At 41.8% G+C, this 22,268-nt stretch overlaps 1 protein-coding gene across 1 annotated transcript in view; it reads left to right on the top strand.

Annotated features, from left to right (window-relative positions):
- MORC3 (MORC family CW-type zinc finger 3) overlaps nt 1-12,852 on the top strand; it is a 2,525,474-nt gene extending 2,512,622 nt beyond the window's left edge. Inside the window, exon 16 of the mRNA XM_044071548.1 lies at nt 11,895-12,852. Coding sequence (XP_043927483.1) covers nt 11,895-12,039 — 145 coding nt within the window. The 3' untranslated portion in view covers nt 12,040-12,852. The remainder of the gene's footprint in view (nt 1-11,894) is intronic.
- Nucleotides 12,853-22,268: the final 9,416 nt, after the last annotated feature.

Genomic DNA, 22,268 nt, shown 5'->3' with positions numbered 1-22,268 from the left:
ATCAAGGGTCTCGAGAGACTCATCTGGACAGACGCTTCCAGCGACCCAGAAGTGTTGACCAACTGCTCTGCCCTGGGAGCAGTCGGCAGTTGCTTTTCCTTATACCTATCAGCCTGGGAAGCCATCATGACAGATTGATGGATACTGAGAATAATATCCGGAGGTTATTCAATCCCCTTCCTTCGCCCCCAAGATCCCAGAAAATTCTGTCAGATGTTCCACCCACTCACAGGGAGTCAGCCAATCTAGAATCTCCAAGCTGCTTATCGAGCGAGTCATCCAGCCCATTTCCTCTGAACTATCCAGATCCGGGCATCTACTCGTTTGTTTTTTTTTTTTTTTGTGTTTTTTTTTTTTGGTGCCCAAAAAGACGAGGGGACACAGACACATATTGGACTTGACCCGTCTAAACAAGTTTGACACCAGGCCGAAGTTCCAGATGGTTACCATTCAGCCCATCCTTCACGACCTGCAAAAGGACTGCTGGATGTGCTCGGTGGACCTCCAAGACTCGTATTACCACATAAAGATGGACAAGTGCCACAGGAGGCTCCTGCGCTTCTAGTCAGGATACTCCCCTTTGGTCTCACCACAGCCCCCAGGGTGTTCACCAAAGTGGTAGCAGTACTTGCAGTGCATCTCAAGCTGTAGGGAATACAGGTTTTTCCCCACCTGGATGACTGGCTTCTAGTTGCACCCATCAGCCATCTGCTGCTTCTAGCCAGAGACCAGTTTCTCCAATAAGCTTTGACGTTGGGCATCACAATAAACTTTCCAAAATCCAAGTTGGAACCTTTACAGTCTCTGGAATTTATTGGAACATGGCCAAACACTTCTCTGTGCAAGGTCTTCCTCACCAGCGGCAGAATTTTACTCTCTCCAGCTCCATGTTCATGTTATTCTCGAAGGTTGTCTTCCCTCAGCAGCTCAGATTCTTCAAGCCTTAGGGTCCATTGCAGCAACCCTCATTATTCTGTCCCTTGCAAGACTGCACATGCTTATCCTTCAGTGGACCCTAAGCTGTACAATGGTCTCTTCTGGACAGACCTCTGATGTGAAGTTCTATCTCGCTGTTCATTCTTATTGATGGGCTTCAAGTCTGCACCTACTGCAAAGCTCAAGGATTTCAAGTAGCTCAAGACCAAGTCCCTATCCCATTATGCACCTTGAGTTACCTCAGATCTGGTTTGCCGCTGCAACTGATCGGTGGTTCCTGATAGCTCAGGCCAGTAAAACTTTAAATACTTTCTATTTTCAAAAATTATTGTTAGTTTTTCACTTTAATAGTTAGATATTTTAGGTTAAATGAGCTCTTAAAGCTTTATCTACAGAGTTCCCTTCCCTGTGTGCTGTTTCTTAGCTATATATTTGGCCTCATTTTCTTATTGGCCTATTTAACTTCTGTGACAAAAAAATTCTTTATTCAGTGACCTTTTGTCACATATATTAGAATAGTATTGTGTGATTAGAGTTAATTTACTTGTTAAAATTCACTGTGTGTGTGCTTGTTAGGTTTAACTTTAGGCTTGTGCATGTATTTAGCCTGTTTTTTATAAGGCTTAGTAATAGTTATACTTAGCCTTAGATTAAAAGGCTTGTGTGTGTTTGTATTGATAGCCTGTTTTTTATTAGAAGGCTTATTAGTACATTTAGTTAGCTTTAGTTTAAAAGGCGTGTGTGTGTGTGTGTGTGTGTGTGTGTGTGTGTGTGTGTGTGTGTGTGTGTGTGTGTGTGTGTGTGTGTGTGTGTGTGTGTGTGTGTCCTTATAGTTGGCCTGTTTTTTATTAGAAGGCTTATTTATATTGCTGCTGTTGGGTGTGTCCATTTCTGTCATGGCTGATGACAAGGACAGACACCCTAAGTCAGGGTTTAAAAAATGCCCTAAATGTGGGCAGAGGATGTCCGTTACTGACTGCCATGTGAATTGTCTCCTGCTTTGGGCGCCTTGCACCTACAAGAACATGCTCTATATGCCATTCTTGTTCCTCTAGAGTCCTCCAAGAGCGAAAAAGAAAGCTGTATTGATAGGGGTTTGTTGAAACCTTCCTTCCAGGATGCTTTGAGTAACCGGGATGGATCTAATAAGTCCTCAAAGTCCTCCAAGACTTCTGTGGATTCAGATTCAAAAAAATCAAGAGAGTCTTGTGACATCAGCTCCACAGGTCTCGGAGCAGACTGTCTTTTCTTTTCGGAGCCGGTCCCCAGTTTTGGAACCAGTATCAGAAATTCCTAAATCACCACTACTCCAGTCGGTACCATCAGTCAGATCCGATTTGGATGTGGATCGGGTGGTGCAGAAGCATCTACAGGCACCGGCCTTTGCCAAATTATCGGCTCCAACCCAGGTGTCTTCAGAGCTGAAGACCCTTTTACTAGCTATATCTCTTCCTCCTCCAATCCATACCAGTCCTTTGGAGCCTCCGGAGCCGACACCTGCACTCCATTCACTCTGATGTCCTCGGGCGCTGATCGAGGACTCTAGGAGCCGACACTCTATGGTCTGGTCCGGGAAGGATAGTCGAGGTTCCGACTTTGCGTCTCAGGGCTTCGGCTCGGATGACCTCGGCTCCTACCTCGGGGTCGAAGCCCACCGTCCCAGTGCCAGGGGTATCGACTGTTTCCTCGGATCCGTCTGTCCCTTCGCATTGGAGCAGAGGGGCCTTTGAATCCATGAAGAGAGTTATGTCTCCCAAGACATCCTCAACTTCGACTCCGGCTTCTTCATCCACTAAAAGCACCTGTGTCTGCTTCTGCCTCACAGATCCTTGCTAAGCACAGAGACCCAGAGCCTCAGGAAGCCCCATTTGGTGGCCCATGCTCTTCCGAGACCTCCCTGGAAGCACCCACTGATGAGGTTCCCTGGAAGAGAGTGTGTAAGAGGAAACATTTGGACTCCCCTCAGGAGTCATTAGCATCTGACACTGACTTGGATGAATCAGAAAGGGTCCTAAGGTCCCCCTCTGAGGAAATCTCATTTGCTGAGATACTGGAAATGATTAGGCAGAGGGGTGACTGGCAGTCCACCAACCCTACTGAGGACGAGTCGGTCCTCCTGAAAGCTTTCGGGTCTCAACCCTCCACCTCTTGGGTGTCTCCGCTTATGCAGCTGGTCTCACAAAGGGCGTTGGGAGTCCCCGGATACTATGGAGCCTGTCTGTAGGATGCTAATAAGTTCATATCTGCCCCCTCTAGATAAAACCTTTTTGACCAAAGGTGTGCCAGTTGATGCCATGGTGGTGGTGGCAGCCACCAGAAAGGAAATGTCTGAAACTTCCTCGTCTATCCATCCTCCTAACCGAAACCCCAGGATCATGGATAGATATGGGAAGCGCATGTTTAGTTCAGCGACTTTTGCACTTCGCTTAACTATTTAACCCATTTTACGAGACTACAATGAGATCTCCTTAGAGCTGGGTGATGCTCTTCAGGGTACAGGCGCTACAGACAAAGTTGCCGCCCAGCTTGCTACCCTCAAGTCCATAGTGAACTCCTCCATTCACCTCATTTCATATGCAGCTGATGGAATGAGTAGGGCAAGCGGGTACAGGAGTTGCTCTTGGGAGACGCTCGTGGAGCCCTTCAAGTCATCCTTCGTGAGTACCCCCTTTGATGGATCGTCCCTTTTCAGGCCCAAAGTCAAGGAAACTTTAACCAGGTGTGAGCAGGATGGAAAGACTCTGCCATCAGGGTACGTTTTTTCACCTCTACTAGACCCTACCCCAAGAGTTAAATGGGAGGGAAAATGCGGTACCGAAAATCCCAAGGTGCCTTTCAGGACACACATGGTGAACCCCCCTCCAGGGGTAGAGGAGAGGGCGATAATGGAAGATGCCACCCTCGCGGCTGAGGGGGTCCGCAACACCAGGGCAACAGATCACTTCTTTTGGAAGCCCTATCAGCGCTCCTGCGAGGAGGCCTGACTGTCCTGCTCTGGATGCAGTCGGGAGTCGCTTATCTTTGTACCTAGATGTCTGGCTTAAAATAAATGACAACTGGGTACAAAGTATCATTTCCAGAGGATACTTCATCCCATTCCTCACACCCCTCCACTAACAAGGAAAATGCCGGACATTCCACCCAGTTACAGGGAACAAGCAACAGTAGAGGTCCAGACGTTTCTAAGAAAGAGTCATCCAACCAGTGCCAGCAGACCAGACAGGATCCAGAACTTACTCAAGATTCTTTTTAGTTCCAAAAAAGACTGGACTGGAGACCTATATTGGACCTCTGCAGACTAAACAAGTCTGTAAAAAAAAAAAGAGAAGTTTCGGATGGTCACGCTTCAGTCAATACTTCCCTTCTTAGGGACAGACAATTGGATGTGCTCGATAGATCTCCAGGATGCGTACTACCACATAAAAATGGCCAGGCCATCCAGGCATCATCTGCACTTCCGGCTGGGAGCCAATCATTACCAGTTTCGAGCCCTGCCCTTTGGTCTCACTACAGCCTCCAGAGTGTTCACCAAATGCATGGCAGTGGTCACAGCTCACCTGAGACGTTTATGATTCCAGGTGTTTCCGTACCTAGTCGATTGGCTCCTTACTGCCACCACCAGGCATCAACTCATTCAGGCCAGGGAGTCCACTCTGTCACTCTGCATTCAGCTTGGCATTACAATAAATTCAGAAAAATCTGCCTTGTCGCCATCGCAGCGTATCTTCTTTATCGCAGAAGAACTGGACACCATCACCACCACACTAAGACTTCCAGTAGAAAGAGTCTTACTTCTCCGCCAGCATGTCTGCATTCTAATATCCAAAAACAAAGCACCAGCGTCAGAAGTTCTGAAATTCTAGCCATACCACTGGGTCATATGCACATCCGGATACTACAATGGTGGTTGTTCAGTCAATGGTCTTACCAAGAGCTCTCCATGTCTCACATGATGATGATCACAGATTCCTGCAAAAAAGATCTTCAGTGGTGGTTGACTTCACTTCAAGTTACGATAGGACGCCCATTTGTGCTACTCCCTCCAGTGGCCACAGAGACCATGGATGTTTCCCTGATAGGGTGTGGGGGGGGGGCATTTTCAGGGAAAGACAGCCCAAGACATGTGGACTGATCGAGACACATCTGCATATCAATGTGCTAGAGATGAGATCAGTACTTTTGGCATTGCAGTACTTCCAGGACTCTCTTCCTCTAGGTACGATTGCGATTCAGATGGACAACATGTCACTGGTCTGGTATTTGAGCAAACAAGGAGGAACCAGATCATACCCCCTATGTTGCGAGGCCCTCAGAGTATGGCAGTGTGCTATTTCCTCCCAGCGCTTTTTGTTAGAAATGCACATCCCGGGGAAATCCAACGTCATAGCAGGCAAGTTGAGCAGAGCAATTTTGTTGCCCCACGGGTGGTCCCTCAAGACAGAAATAGCGGACAGGATATTCCGCAGGTGGGGCCAGCCTTGCTGCGACCTTTTTGCCAGTCACATGACCACGAAATGCAGAAGCTACTTTGCCTTGATTCCCTCTCCGGGAGAAGCCCCAAGGGGTGCACTCGTTCACAATTGGCCCCCTGGGTCTCCTCTATGCATTCCCACCAATCCCATTGATACCCAAGGTATTACAGAAAGCCAAAGCCCTGGGAAGGACCATCATTCTAGTAGCTCCCTATTGGCCTCATCAGATTTGGTTCCCCTTCCTTCAATGTCACCTTTTGGAGGACTTCTGGATTCTGGACCCTGTTCCAGACCTTCTGATGCACTCGGGGGAACTTCATCCCTCTCTGCAGTCCCTGTAGCTGACAGCTTGGCTCCTCCAATTCCCATTATAGCCAGGTTCCAAGACCTTTCCAATGAGACAAAGCAAATTCTCCTATCCTCTCACAAATCCTCTACAAGGAAGCTGTACCTCTGCAAATGGAAAAAAAATTTCTGTATGGGTCTCTAAGAACAATATTTATCCTTAACAAGCCCCTATGGCCTCTATTCTGGAATTCTTAACCATGATATTCAATAAAGGAGTTGCAGCAGCAACAGTCCGTGTTCAACTTGCTGCCATTTCCAACTTTCATCTGGGATTTGAAGGATTGAATATTATGTCGCACAAATTATCCAAAGCCTTTCTCAAAGGGACCTTTCATATTAGACCACCTGTGAAATCTCCCGGTTCTCCATGGAATCTAAATTTTATGCTTTCCTCGCATAATTCTTCTGCCATTTGAACCAGCTTCCTCATGTGACCTCAAATTTTTGTCCTGAAAAACAATCTTTTTAATGGCTATTACTTATGCCCACAGAGTGTCAGAGCTTCAGGCCTTATCCATCAAGCCTCCTTATTTGATTTTTCATGCCGACAGTCTCTCACTTCGAACAAACTCCTCTTCTTACCCAAAGTTTGCACTGAAACTAATCTCAACCAAATTATTGATTTGCCAGTTTTCTTACCCAACCATTCCAACAATTTAGAGTACATGCTATACAAACTTGATGTTCACAGCTCAGATTTTATTTGGATGGAACAAAAGATTTTAGGAAATCAGACCAGCTTTTTGTTTCATTTCCAGACTCCAGGAAGGGTATGCCAGTGGCTAAAACAACTCTGTCAAAATGGTTATCTGATTGTATCACCTTTGCTTATTCAGCTGCCAATATGACCTTGCAGCATAAAATTAAAGCTCACTCGATCAGAGCAGTTTCTACATCATCTGCCTTTTCTGCCAGATTTCCTATTGATAACATTTGCGCAGCAGCCACTTGGTCAAAACCTCATATTTTTATCACTCATTACAAAGTTGACGGGGCCTGAGAAATATACTTCCGCGAGCCACCCGAGGTTGATGGTACTTGGGACGCTACCCATCACTAAAGAATGAACGGCGAGATAGAACAACTTCACATAAAGAAGTTATGTACTTACCATAACGTTCCGTGTGAGTTCATCTCGCCTTCATTCTTACGTCCCTCCCTCATATTCCCTCCTGGGCTCTCAGAAGACCTAGATGCTAGATCCTTCCTGGTCACTCAACCCTTCTACTCTCTCTCTCTCTCTCTCTCTCTGTTGGAGTTATAGAATGACATATGGTATTATTATACGCAGCAAACAAGATTTGAGGTAACTCAAGGTGGATCATGGGATGGGGACTTGGCCTCGAGCTACTTAAAATCCTCGAGGTTTGCAGTAGGTGCTGACTCAGAGCTGAGGGATTGGCTCCGAGCCCATCAGTAAAGAATGAAGGTGAGATGAACAACTCACATGGAACATTATGGTAAGTACATAACTTTTTTTTTCATCCCATTCGCCTGTCCAAAACATGCAAATCTTCCATTCTGTGGTGGTTAGACTCCCAGAACTTGGCAAAAGGACACCCTTTCTTGGCTTCCAAGGACGCCTCCTGGCTCAGGTGGGCGGGCATTGGCTGGAGCAGACTGTTCAAGGGACATAGTCAACTTTAGAGACCAGCTTACACATCAGCAGTCTGGAGAATGAGGGCGGTGCTTCTGGCACTGCAGGCACTTCATTCATTTCTCCCCTGAGGAACAATTAAGACACAGACAGACGTGTGAGTGGTCTAAGAACAAGCAGGGAGAAACCAGATCATATCCCCTGTGTCGAGAGGCCATAAGATTGTGGGAATGGGCAATTTTTCTCTGACCACTTTCTTGTTGCAACACACATTCTGGGGAATTCTAACATCTTGTTGGACAAACTCAGCAGGACCATACTGTCTCCTCACGAGTGGTCTCTGAAGCAGTCAGTGGTGGACATTATCTTCCAGAATGGGGTCAACCTTGCTGCGATTTCTTCGCCTCTCCTTCCAACACTAAGTGCAGCAAGTTCTTCACACTCATTCCCCCCAAAGGAGGACTTCCCAGAGATGCTCTAATTCATGCTTGGCCCCCAGTCTGCTGTATGCTTACCCTCCTCTTCCCCTTATTTCAGAATTTCTTCAGGAGGCAAAAAGGTTGAGGTGTCAAGTGATCCTCATTGCTCCTTTCTGGCCTTGTCAAGTTTGATTTCCTCTCCTTTGGTCTCACCGTGTCGGCCCTCCCTGGGTTCTGGATCCTTGTCTAGATCTGATATCCAGTCTGGTGGGCGATTATCATCTGGATCTGAAAAGCCTGAAGCTCACGACTTGGCTTCTGCAATTCCAGTGATTGCTAGAGTTCCTGGACTTTCCACTCCCGTATAGCACGTTTTGTTTTCCGCTCACAGGTCATCTACCAAAAGGATTTATACTAGCAAATGGAAGAGGTTTTCCATTTGGGCATCACGGTATTGTATAAATCCTTTTACTGCCTTGATACCTTCAGTCTTAGAATTCCTGGCCTGTATCTTCAACCAAGGGGCCATTTCCTCTACAGTTAGTCCAACTTGCTGCCATTTCCCATTACCATGTAGGACTTAAGGACTCCTCTTTAGCTGCTTCTAGATTGTGCAAAGCCTTTTTGAGAGGTACATTCCTCTTGGGGCCAGCAGTTAAGGATCCTACTCCCCCTTGGGCCCTAACTTTTGTGCTACAAGCTCTGATGTCATTGCCCTTTGAACCATCGGCAAAGGTGGATTTTACAGTATCTGTCTTGGAAGACCGCTTTACTAGTGGCCCTGGCCTCATCTAATCGGGTTTCAAAGTTACAAACCCTTTGCATTCAGCCTCCATACCTCTTATTCCATAATGACTGCTTCTCTCAGACCAAACCTTTCCATGTCCAAGGTCATTTCTGAAACAAACATTAATCAGGTCATTCTCCTTCCCGTTTTCTTTCCAGAATTCCAGAACAAAGGGAAATATCAGTTGCATATGCTTGATGTACATATGCAGATCTGTTTCTCCCTCGATAGAACCAACACTTTCAGAAAGTCCAATCAATTGTTTCTCATATTCTAAAAGCCAGATTGGAATCTCCTGTCTCCAAAGTAACCATTGCCAACTGGATTGCTAAATGTATCACATTTATTTATGACAAGTATGGTGTTTTTCTTCCTTCCTCAGTAAAAGCATATTCTACCAGAGAGGTCTCTACTTCATCAGTCTTTTCATCCAGTGTGTCAGTGAATGAGATATGCACTGCACCTACATGGGCTAGATCTCGCATCTTCATATCCACCTACAAATTGGATATTTTATCACGGAACAGAGCCTTCTTTGGTTTTGCCATGCTCTGAAATATCCTGCCATAGGGCCTTCCAGGGTACAAGTAGCTGAGGACTCTGTCCCACAGGTTGAAGATCAAATGAAGACAACAATTCCAGATAAGTTATGTACTCTCACTATAACATTCCATCTGAATTGTTGCTCTTCATTTGTATTGTTGCTCTTCATTTGTCTTCAACCTTCCCTCCCTCCTTCCCCTTAGTCACTTAATCTGGCAGAAGGAGCCTCCCACCCTTTCTCTCTCTGATCTCTTTTTGGGGTGGGGTGTGTGGCACTAGTGATGTGTGTGGCACTAGTGATGTCTCATGATATCTTGAGCAGGTGCTTGGCTTTCAGGCAAACTTGAGCTGAGGGAGAGAGGGGTATTATGGGTAGGGGAGGAGCTCAGTTTCGGCACCATAGCTTGGATATGGCCGGCTCGGCATCGATGTCAGTGCCTGTACCCCACAGGTTGAAGACAAATGAAGAGCAACAATTCAGATGGAACGTTATGGTGAGTACATAACTTTTTTCAGTTATGATTATTTCAGAAACAAACCTTTTCCAAAATGTATTTCCATTTATAGAATCACCATCCTTTTTGCCAAAAGAAAAGTTTAGTTAAAGGACAACTAGTTAAGATTAATTTCAGACAACTTGAAAGGGAAGCAGTTTTATTAATATGCTTTTAAAAAAAAAATCATCCAAGTGAACATTTGCACAAAGTTTTTATTGATGTTAAAGCACAGATGACGTCCAAGTTTACTCCTGTTTTAGCTTAGACTACTGTCGTGTCTGATACTTAATACATCAGCACAAAATTAAAAATTTTAGGATGTTTGTTCATCCTTATACTATTGATTATAACCATATTAGAAGTATTTTAGAGAAAAATTGGAAGGTGTTTTTTACCATTGATATCCTTAAAAAACTAGGTTCAACTCGAAAGTTGTATTCTGTAGGAATTTTAACAAGACGTTTATTTTTGAGAGTAAGAAAGATGCATTTCAAATATTGGGTCCACAACATACCTCTCAATTGTCCAGATGTTTGCCTCATATTTTTTTTTTAAACGTCTTTACTGAATTATCATTTGTGACAGAAGCACTTTTACATTTATGTAAAAGTAATTAAACTGTAGTAAGTTAAAATTAACAACAGTATGCTTCACATAAATTGCTATACATCATATAACCTAAGCAACATTACATAATTTTCAGTTCCTGCCCCTTTTTTTTTTTTTTAACAAGAAACATCTTTATTAAACCAGCACTTACGCCATAAGCAATCATATATTTATATAGATGAAAACAAACCACACTGACATTCGTCTCATATTTTTGGTCTGTTCCTCAAAAAAATGTTTTTGGTAAATCAATGATTGAAGTCACTAAATGACATACATTTGAGTTTCAGACTTCAAATCCTTCAGAAAATGCATAGTAACACAAATATATGATATGTGGATCTATACAATAAAGCGTGTTCTTTTCGCAGCTGGTGAACAGTTTCTGTGTTTTTTGGACTTATAGTAACACAAATCCTGTTATTTAGCAACTTTTTAAGTTTATAAGAGCAGTACTTAACTTAAAATTTGTCCCTATTTTTGGATGTTTGTCCCCTCATTATTTTAGTCTTTCCAGATTTTATGGGTTGAGGGGATATGGTCCAAAATCACTAAAAGTAGACATTATAAGTGATGCAGATATATTCACAATGGTACTAATATCATTGTGGTGAATTAGAACCATTCCATGTCTTGGCAATTATGATTGCATTTCCAAATGCTTGTGTATATCACACACTGTAGTGGATGTCATGCTTTCTGTATAGGGAAAATGGAATGACAGATTTATGAACATTTTCTGTGACATTTCAAAGAAAAACATCAATAATGCATTATGCCATCACACCACAATTTGTGCTAAATTAAAAAAAAATCCTTTTTTAACTTAAAAAAAAAAAAAAAAAAAAAAAAAAAAAAGAATTGATCTTAGAGGGCGTGTTGAAAAGAGTGTTACAAAATTAAAGGGAAACTTAGGCTTAATGCTTTTTATATTTCCTGGTCCAAATAACCAGTTTTTATACTCTAGTTAAACATAAATCTTTGTGGGTTAAATAAATCATTGCATCAGTGTTTGGTTTATTTTATTATACTGCATTTTCATTGTTATTTCTGTGTTGTTGCATTGAAATGTTGTTTTAATAATTGAACATATACTTTACTGTTTAGTGCGTAATCTATTTAAGTATAGTTTTGATAGTCATGTTTATTAGAGGACAAAAGCCCTCAGCCTTTTGAATATTAAAATTGTGTGCCCTTGAAGTAGTCTCTAATGTGATATTTTAAATTAGATAAATTATCTTGTAAAAGTAAAAACTGGGGCTGAATTGCAGAATGGTAAAATCTCTTGAATCGGCCCTTTTTAATAAAAGGATTGTATTTGTACTAGTATTTTGTCTTAGCTTCAGCCTTTAGAATTTCTCTTTTCATAGGACTCCATTTGGGCACTCATGATGTATGTAAAGGTGGTTGGAGAGGCAACAGATGTTCAGACATGCATTGTTTTTATTCTTATGTCTTTACATGTTACTATGCAAGATTTCTGTAGCTAAACATATGCAAAATTGAGATTCCAAGTGCTTCCTATATTATTTTTATTAGGTTGCTGTAGAATTTTTCTGTAAATCTGATAGAAGCTTTAGTTAAATAAGAGAGCTTTTCTGAGTTGTTGCAGTGATATGAGATACGAAGTCATTGCTTATGTACTTTGTAGTAAATTTCTAATTTGATGTTTTCTTTTGTTTACAGTGTAAAACTAAAATCTGTAAGGCTAAATATTGGAAAATTACTGAGTGCGCTTTTGCCTGATCTAGATTTACAACACGTCAGCTATGATACTGATGGAATAGATGAAATTCTAGAACAAGTCTTAGACCAGATAAACAACAAGTGATGATCCTGCTTGACTGAAATGAGACTGTGAGCTGCAGGAGTTCAGCTTACCTGGGATTACTGTTAGACTTTTGACTTTTTCATACGGAATCTCTGGATCTTGGTTAAGGATTTCCTTTAACATGCCAACAGAATGCACCTTTTGCAGAATTTGCAAACTCTCTAAAGAAATGTTCCAGTTCATGACTCATTTTACATAGTTACTGTTTCTGGAAACATGCTGGTACATCACTTGCTCTCTCTTGGCAGCTGTAGTATTTTCTAAGAAGAATGTGGCAAATTTTTCTCACTGCTTGGGATTGCAGTTCCGTCACTTCCTGGATTCATCTGTTTTGTTTTACAGTGCTGTGTACTGTTACTGAAAAGCTGCAGAATTGATTGCTTGGAAACAATTTCCAATTGTACCAAACAATTTTATTTTTTATAACAAAGACATGGTAAATAGTAAACACATTTGTGTACAGTTTGTAAAAAAAAAAAAAAAAAATGTTAAACTAGCTCTGAAATTATTCATATGGGTTGTTTGTATAAACCAGACATGTTATTGTTATAACATTTTTTGAAGATTTTTATGTTGGAGATTTGTGCATAAAAGCAGAATCCTTGGACTGGACAATTTAATCTCTGAACTTACTAATGAAGGACTTTCAGAAGTTTGACTTTTAAATCATTCTGCACCATAGGTGACCTGCTTATTACAAATGTTAAAATGAGGTAGTGTCTTAAAGTTTGTAGATGATTTTATCCTTTTATGAATGTCATGTATGATTGTTTCAAGCAGTAGTGGACTAAATTAAATTTGCCCTCATCTTAATACTTTGTAAAATATTGTAAACCGCTTTAGATTTTATTTGCTGATACTGTGCAATCCAGATAATATCCCCAAGTATTTATTACATAGTTTCACGAGTTCCTCAGGAAGATGAGCAATACATTAGCATAGCATTATGAGGAAAGGATTTGCTTTGGGGGTAAGATCCATACTGTGCTGCTTAAAACATTAAGAGCCAGATATAGTTGATGGCCATTGTTCAAGTAGCAGTTTGTTTTTGAGTGGTTTAGCTACTTTAATGCATTTCCTAAGCAGCCACAATACTGTTAACAGCTTTAGCTACTGTGAAGATTTGTTTTCCTAATGCAGATGAATTTTCCTAAGAAGCCTCTCTAGCAGGTAAATGAGATGAAGCTCTGAATCTCCAAAATGTTTTATTTACTTGTATATAGGAAGTTTTTTTCACTTGAAATGCTGTCCATTGCCATTAACTTAAAATGCTGCCTTCTTTTTTGTGACACAGTCTGATTGGAGACTGTGCCTAAGTTACTTTCTTGTTCATAAACTACACTGCATTTCCAGAACATACTGTATGTGCCATGAGATTAGTGGCACAGCTATGCAAGATTCTTGAGACAAGAACTACAGTCTAATCAAAATCCAGGATAAAATTATCAATACTGGATGTACTTTTTAATTTATTTTATAAGTCATGGATGGAATTTCCTGCAGTTTTGCACTTTATTCTGTTTCTGATACTTTGCCATCCAGTGTTAAGGGAACCCTTATCCTACTCCAGTTTATGGCAATTGAGAGCAGCATAGTCCATATCTGTGACTATCCTATTCTCTCTCAGATTTCCTTGCTGCATAATTCTGGCAGTCATTGTCCAGAAGTATTGAGAGGTTTTATATATACCCCCCCAAGGAAATGGCATACTGTTAAAGGTGCTACAGTTTCTTTTCAGAACTTTAATCAGCTTGATTGCTAGCAGGTTGTCAGAACCATAAGTAGGGTAGGGAAAAGTGGGGGCAGCTACCCTGTGCATGCATGCTGTTCATGGGTGTGACTGGAATGTGTTTATGGTGTGCAAGTACAGTACCTGTATCGATTTTATGAAGATGCAGTCACAGCAGAAGCACTCAGTCTGGTGTGTGTTAAGAAATTAACTGTAGCAGGCTGCTTGTTATAGCTGTAACAAGTAGTTTGCTACAGTGACAGGAGTGTAGAAGAACCTTTTTATTGGATGTCCTTCTGTTCCTATGTTGCAGCATTCATAACCTGAGGGGATTCCCTGCCTAGGCGACCTGAATGTCCGGCCAGTATACAAAAAACTTTTGCTACTGCTTGGTACGTGCGATGTTGCACATAGCTAGGTAGCCAACATAGGCCATAAAGGTGATGTCAGCATTTACCATTCCTCAGAATTTCTCTGCCGCCAGTCTGAATGCAAGCTTCTACATTTTGTCTGATCGTTGAGTGTTTGATGTTTTCAGATAAGTGCCCCGTTGGGGAAAATCTTTTTTTTTTTTTGTTTGTTTGTTTGTTTGTTTTGCTGCTGCATGCTTTTCAAGGTTAATGTCATCTAGAAAAGGCAAGTGCCTTTGTGGACATCAGATTCCGCACAAAGATAGCCACAATCAGTGTTTGTTTTGCCTAGGGTTCGAGCACGATTACAAGTCTTGTGCGATTTGCCAGGCATTCATCCCCCAAACACTTCGTAGTCACTTGTCGGTTCTTAATATTTACCTAGAGAATCAATGGCTTAAAAGGCTGGCTTTTGGTATGGAGGGCACTGTAGGTCTGTCTGGTGAGCCACCAAAGAAGGCCAAAAGATGAAGCCCAAATCTACTACTGCACCTCTGGATCTGGATGTTCCTCTCAATGCCATTGTAGGCTCGAAGGCCCGTTCAGTCTCTGGTTCCCAACGTGCAGCTGGTACTATTTTGGAAGCCATTAGGAAGGGTGCTGCTAGCACTTCCACAGAAACATCGCAAACATCCGTTCAGGGTGGTAAGGGGCAGCTGCAGCCCACTACTTTGGGATGTCCCTTGCAGTGCTCCTACAGCTCCTTTGTCTCAAGCTAACCCAACACCCACCCAAGAACCTAGGCCTACGTCTGATATTTCCAAACAACCTGGGGGGTGTTCTTTGCGGTAAGAAGAAATTAAAACAAAAATGTTTCCTCTTCACAGGATCCTTCCGTATTTTGGCAGGCCTTTTCAAAGGGAATTCTTAATGCTTTCCTTGTTTTGAATCCATCCACTGTTCAACCTTCCATTACTGTTCCTTCCACCACTCCTAGGAGATCTGTAGAGGAGCAGGAGGCTCTTGGGGAAGGAGAAACTTCATCAGATGACTCATTAGTTTACATATCTCAAATAGTCACCTCTAGGCTGTGCTTCCCTTGAATTAGATTCTAACAGTGGGGATTCTCCTGAGGAAGATTTGTCCTTTGGTGAAACTATTTCTAGCTTGAGAGATTTCTTCAAACAGGGAAGTAGTCCAGTATCAGAAGTTAGAGAGATATCTGTTTAGATGAACTTTCCATCTTTCCCGGCCATCTGTCCTGTTTTCCCTGCTTTTCTAGATGCCTTTCTCTCTGTGTCAGAGAATCCAGATTCTCAACCTCCAGCTCTTAAAAGGCCGGACAGATTCTATAAAGTCCTAGAGGACAGCAAGTTTTTAATTAAATGCCCTCCAGTAGATCCTGCAGTTACTTCCCTTTCTGCAGACAAACCTTCTAGACTACTTCCCTATATCTGCTCCCTTCTGACAAAGATAGCAAAATGATGTTGAGGCTTGGTAAAAAAGTGTATACATCCTCTACCCTGTCTTTCAGAGCCCTCAACTACCAGACCATGTCTAAATATGTTCTGACTTTGCTTACCCAAGCTTCTCAGCTGATTTCAGACACTCCTGATCCTCCAGCCAAGGCTCACCTTGCCTCCTTTTACTGTCTGTCGCAGCCCAGGTGCTTAAACATTCAATTAAATGCAGTTATGAGACAGCCGAGGTTTCTGCTAGATCAGTAGCTTCAGGTTCTGTCCTTAGGAGGTATTCATGGTTATGACTCCAACCTTTGCCTGATGGTATCAAGGCTAAAATTACAGATGCACCTGTGGACAATGTTGCCATCTTTGGTACTGATGCTGCAGCCATTTTCAAGTCCCTTTATGAAAAAGGGAAAGAGCTTAAGGAACTGAAATACATCTTTGTGTCTCCAGTTCCTAAATACTACAGAAATTATCCCTCCAAGACACAATTTCTCAGAAGGAAACCACGCAGTTCCCTCCTTCCCATAAGAAAGGGGCTCATAGACAGGGATCTTCCAGACCTCAGCAAACCCTTGCTCCAAATACCACCTTTCCAGACAGGCCAGGAAGTCTGTGACTACCTAGCAAATCTCCCCAACTTCCCCCTTTCCCAGTGCCTATATTTTTGTCTTCCCTCTTGGAAAAGTATCACCACCAAGTGGGTCTTCTCCTTTACTCAAAACAGCTGCTGCATGGTGTGGAAATCTGTCCCTCCCTTCATGGGCATTCCACAACCTCTTCGGGATCAGGTTCATTTGTTCCCTCAAAACCTAGAGGACTTGCTAAATCAAGGAACCATTCAAGAAGTCCCAGCACTACACAAAGGAAGAGGTTTTTACTCAAGGATGTTCCTAGTTCCCAGGAAAGATGGTCCATGGAAACCAATCTTAGACCTCTCACACCTTAACCTTCTTCTCAAAGTGCCAAAGTTTTGTATGCTCACTCTACAAACTCTTCCTCCTCCTGCTTCCCCAAGCCTTTCTAGTCACTCTGAACATGAAGGATGCATAACTGATTATCCCCATTCATCCTCAATACAGGAAGATTTTACATTTTTCTGTTGCTTCCTCACATTTTCATTTATGTGCTTTGCCATTTGGACCAAGAGTATTCGCAAAATGCTTGGCTCCTGTCATTGCCGTCTGCAGGCTCCAAGGAATACTGATTTGGCCTCATCTGGGCAAACTGATAATTCAAGCAGTCCACCCAGACACCCTAAAGAAAAACCTAATCTTCACTCTCTCTCTTCTCTAAGGCCTGGGATTCACCATAAACTTCATCTCTCAATACTTCCCAGGATCAGATTTTCTTTGGATGCAGACTAAGGACAGATCTGATGATGGCTTTCATCCCTCTTCAAAAAGTACAAAAACTGCTCAGCTGCTTCCTCCATCTACTCCCCTTAACCACCATCTCTGCCTGGGAGTACTTGCATATACTAGGGTTTTTGGCATCACTTATTCCCATGCTACCCCTAGCCAGACTTCACATTCGGAAATTCCAGTGGTTTCTCAAAACACTTGGGAGCCAACATGCCCATCATGTGGAATTGTACCTCCTCTTCTACCATGCATAGGGAAAGAAATATAATGGTGGGTCGAACAGATTCAACTGAACCCAGGCCTTCCTTTGACACAGCCAACTCCAGTTCAGGAACTCTACACAGATGCCTCGGACTTGGGGCGGGGAGCTTCTCTGGGTCGCTTAAATGTCCAGGGCCTTTGGTCTCCCGCAATCAAGAAGCAACATATCAATGTAAAGGAAATGAGAGCTTTGATCCTGGTGCTCTAAGCCTTTAATTCATCCCTCCCCCACGACCCCTGAAGTTATTCACATTCAACACAATAGTTCTATGGTATGTGAACAAAAGGGGAGGCACCAAGTCATACCTGCTGTGCAGGTTGGTCCTTCAAGCCTGGGAGATGGCCTCACAAGAGAAGGTTACTTTGCAAGCAGTTTGTATTCCTTCACATCAAAATGTGCTGGCAGACACACTCAGCAGGTCCATGACACAAGCCCACAAATGGATTTTTCACAGGAATGTGTTTCTGGACATTCTCCACCACTGAGGTGGTACTCAAATACACCTGTTTCTGTCCCCCATGAACAGACAGCTTCCAAAGTTGTGTGCCAGAGTCCCAGACCCTCTGGTACAGGAGGTGGATACCCTATCCTTCTCATGGAAGGGGGTGTTTCTTTATGTATCCCCCCTTCCCACTCATTTAGAAGGTCCTACTGAAAATACACCAGGAAAAACAAAAAGAAATCTTGCTGGTGACTCCCTTTTGGCCAAGACAGCACTGATTCCCTCTTCTTCTGTTTAGCCAGGGGCAGTCATCACAAGTTACCCCGCAGGGTGGATCTTTTCACACAAGACGAGGAATTTCTTATCCATCCACATCTCACCTCCCTGAATCAAACTTTGTGGGTGATAGGCTTTTGATCCCTTTCTGACACCTTTTTTTCTGAGGATGTCATCCTAGTCCTGCAGGAGGCCAGGGCACCCAATACTAGGAGATCCTATTTATCCAAATGGAAAAGGTTTGCCATCCGAAGAAAGGCCTAGATCCATTTTCAGTGGACATTCCATTGGTTCTTTCCTATTTGTGTGAGCTACTTAAGGCTGGGTTGGCCTACTCTTCTTTAAAGCCCATTTATAAGCCTTTTCAGCATGTCTGCCTTTATCTCCTCCTCTAGCTTCTAGGTAAGACGTTAAGCTCTTTCTAAAAGGTGTCCTTCACATTAGACCTCCCAAGAAACCTGTCCCTCCTCCCAGGGATCTAAATTTTAGCCTAGAAAAGTTCACTCAGACTCCCTTTGAGATTGCAGTTTCAGTTTCTTTAAAGTTTTGCACATGGAAAACAGTTATGTTAGTAGCCATCACTTCTGCTAGAAGAGTTTCTTAACTCCAAGCACTTATGGCTTCCCAACCTTTTCTCATTTTCCACAAGGACAAGGTATCTCTTTGTACTAACCCTTCCTTCATGCCTGAGGTGTTTAATTTGTCCCTAAACCAGTCCATTCATCTGCCCACTTTTTTGTAACCCTAAAAATCCAAGTAAAAAGGTTCTTCATTCCTTGGATTTGCACAGACCACTCAGATTTTATATGGACAGAACCAAACCTATTAGGAAATCAGAGCAGTTGTTTGTTTCCTTCCATCCAGGGTATTTCTACATTGATTTCTAAAGCACTCATTAATTTAGATCTCCCATGGGAAGACGCACTCTTCCTCTGTAAAGGCTCACTCCACTAAAGCACTAACCTCTTCAAGGGCTTTTCTGCAAAGGTCTGGAAACTGCATCTATTCTGGAAGTGGCTACATTGTCCTCTGTCCATACCTTCACCAAACATTGCAAACTGGACACTATTTCCAGATCCAGAGTAGGATTTGCTAGGGCAATCCTGCATGGATTCTTAGAAAACTCCGCTGCTCCATCCTCCCTTTCCCTTCCATGAGCTTTGGTACTCTCCTTCAGGTTACAAATACTGTAACGTAGGAATAGAAGGACATGGAATAGCTGTGTAGAATCTTACCATAACCATAGATGGCTTGTCTGACATGTATTCTATCCCACCCTCCTACCCCTTGGTACTTGCTGTTTCTTTTATGGTGATGTATGCCTCATATCCTTGTACTGGTGTTCTGACTGGGGCATTCAGTTCTGTGGAATGGCATGTGGCAACATCACCTTTATGGCCTACATTGGCTGCCTAGCTATATGCAACGCTGCACATACTAAGCAGTAGCAAAAGTCTTTTGTATATTGGCCAGATGTTCAGGTCGCCTAGGTGGGGAATCCCTCAGGATATGAATACTGCAACATGGAAGAGAAGGACATCTATGGTTATGATAAAATTTTTACATAACTATTCTTTCTCAACTTTTAGTGAAGGCTACCTGTCTTAGAAGCTGCACAGAATTCCACATGATTTAGCTACAATTCTACAAGTGCTAATGCATCTGGTTTGTGCACATCATTCATTTTTTCTGTTGTCATAGACATACTTCCTTATAATTTATCTTTTGGTTACAAAAGTGGCACGAAGTGCAGCATTCTCCTTTGAAACATTTTCTTCTTCCTGTGTTTTTGTCCTTCCAGTTGGCCCAAGTTTGATCCCTAAGATAAATCGCTGTTGCCATGATCATTCATGCAGTCCTGGCATGTCATTTTAAAGTGCTTTTCATTTAATCATGTGCGAGACTGACAGTAAGTTTAAGTGGTTTACAAACCTGCTTTTCCATGAGTTAGATGTATTTTTCCCTTAGTGTTGTATTCCCCACAAGGACAGTGCAGATAAGTATTACACTGTCAAAGGTCACACAAGATATGAGAGTGCTATGTGAAAATACATTGTTGCTATTATTGGTTCTTAACTATCTGCAAAACGTTTTGGTCCTTCATTTTACAATGGAGAAAAATTACTGTACAGTGGTTTGTAATATCTTTTGTTGTGTGGTATGTCAGAAGACCACCATTTAGAAAGTCAAAATTTTCTTTAAAAAAAAAATCTATTTAGATGTCATTGTAAATAAGTTTCCATCTTTTTCCACAAGTCCGAAAACAAGAGCCTTTATGACAAACAGGTAGTTTCTAAAGATTAAGCAAATCTATTCCTTGTTTTACTTAGGAACCAGATGTAAAATTTAATATCCTGTGAGAATTGTTTTGACTAGTTTTTCAGTTAATGAAAGGCTGCTAACCTGAAAATTTAGAAAGCTCTGCTTTCATCATACTGAGAAAATTGTAAGTCATTAGGGGAAAATGGTTGAAAAAAAGAGCATATCACACACAGAAAGTCAGATGAAATGTATTGATATGAAGAAAGCGGGGATTAAAGTCTGGGATTAAAACTCCACCCTCTCTTCTTATACTGTCACCATGGTAATATTTTGTGCTCGGAAACATTTTTTTTTTTTTTTTGACACTTTTGTTTTCTTCTGCCTTAATTCATGAAGTTTTTTTTGTTTTCCCTGTTCAGGTCTTTGTCTTTCAAAATGGAATCTCTGTCAGCCTTTCTAGTGACCTAGTTGCTTGTAGTTAGCATTAGTTGCTATCCATAATTTTACATCCTGAGACTGTGGTTTGCTGAGACCAGTTTAGTACCCACATTAACAGCCAAGTCAGACTGTTTTCCCCCCTCTCCAAATAACTAGTTTTTAGATAAATCTTTGTGTGAAACAAAGAAATTACTTGTATTATAATAATACATAAACTAAGCAGTTATTCTCATTTTAGGCCAGTGAAGTGCTGCTTTTAGCCATTCAACTACAGATGATTTAAGGACAGTTCATTCATTCATTTACCAAGCTGTAACACGGAGTCGCATGGTCTATTTTTAGGCTCATCATGGGTGAGAACATAAATGCAAATACAGAGATCAAAACAAAAAACAATAAGTAAAAAAATCTAGAATATTACTTAAATACAAGTATCCTACTTTGTCTTGGCCATGCACTTTGAATGATGGGATTAGCTGCACAAGGTGGGTGCAACACAGCAAACAGACTTTACCCCCAAGTGCTTGAGCTCCTAATATACTCCCTTAATGCACTTCTATCCCCTGAGCCCTCTAGATCTTATTTGCCATTTCAGTGATCAGATGAATCTCCAGCGCTCTAAAGATAAGTTGTATATAAAGTAAGATTTATTCCAGTTCTATTGTAATTTTTCTGTGTTTTTTTCTTTTCATCATTTTATGCTTTTTTCAATAAACATCTTTATTAATTTATCACATTTGACATAGGCAATCTGACATTTATATAAATGAAAAATAAACAGTGACACCACTTTAGTTGCAAACATTCTACATCACAGACACCATTGAAACAAATGTAGTTGCAAACATTATACATCACTTATAATCTAGCCAGTTAAGCATTATATGGCTTATTCAAATCCTGCCTCTTAAACATCAGTCCTTCTCCCATTAGTCCTTATATTTTTCCCACATTTCCCATTTTTTTCTATATAGTTTGCTCCGTCTCTTTTCTAAAGATCCCAGTTCCAGTTGTTTTATCTCTGTTACTATATTCACTGTTACTAATAAAGTTGGTCTAGACTTTGATTTCCATTTTCTAGTAATTCCTTTTTTAGCAGCCATCATAATTGGACTCGGCAAGGCTTTACTATGTCTAGGTAATTCCAGTTCTGTTTCATAGCTCAAAAAAATAATCTCCCCAGTCAATCCAATCCAATCCACTCACCCAGCATCTCCAACAGAGCAGTCCGGAGGGAATCCCTAAAGTCTGCCAGCTCATTACACTTCAAAAACAAAAATGTGTTCCCAACCACCTCTTTCCTGCAAGTCACACCAACATTTGCTATCCACCTGAGAAAAACTTCTTTGGAGTCTACTTGGGGTATAAAAAAATATGTAAACACTTCCAGTCAAAGATTCTAAATCTTGTAGACTTTGTTGTATATTTGGGAGATGTACATATGTCCCCCATTGTCTCTTTGTGAATTGCTTATCCAATCTCTCTCCCCAATCTTTTCTAAGCTCCTCATGCAATATTTTATATGCTCTACTAATTATTTCTTTAATAGCTGCTTCTGTTCTAGATTCTGTTAAAAACTCTAACAGTGCTGGTCTTTCATTTAGGACTCCCCTATTTCTTTCTCTTTGTCTATACTCTGA

This window comes from Protopterus annectens, chromosome 5.part0 (genome assembly GCF_019279795.1).
Source record: "Protopterus annectens isolate FY-2018-M chromosome 5.part0, PAN1.0, whole genome shotgun sequence".
Lineage (NCBI taxonomy): Eukaryota > Metazoa > Chordata > Ceratodontiformes > Protopteridae > Protopterus > Protopterus annectens.
Note: the sequence above shows the minus strand (reverse complement) of the source record. Positions and strands in the feature narration are given on the sequence as shown.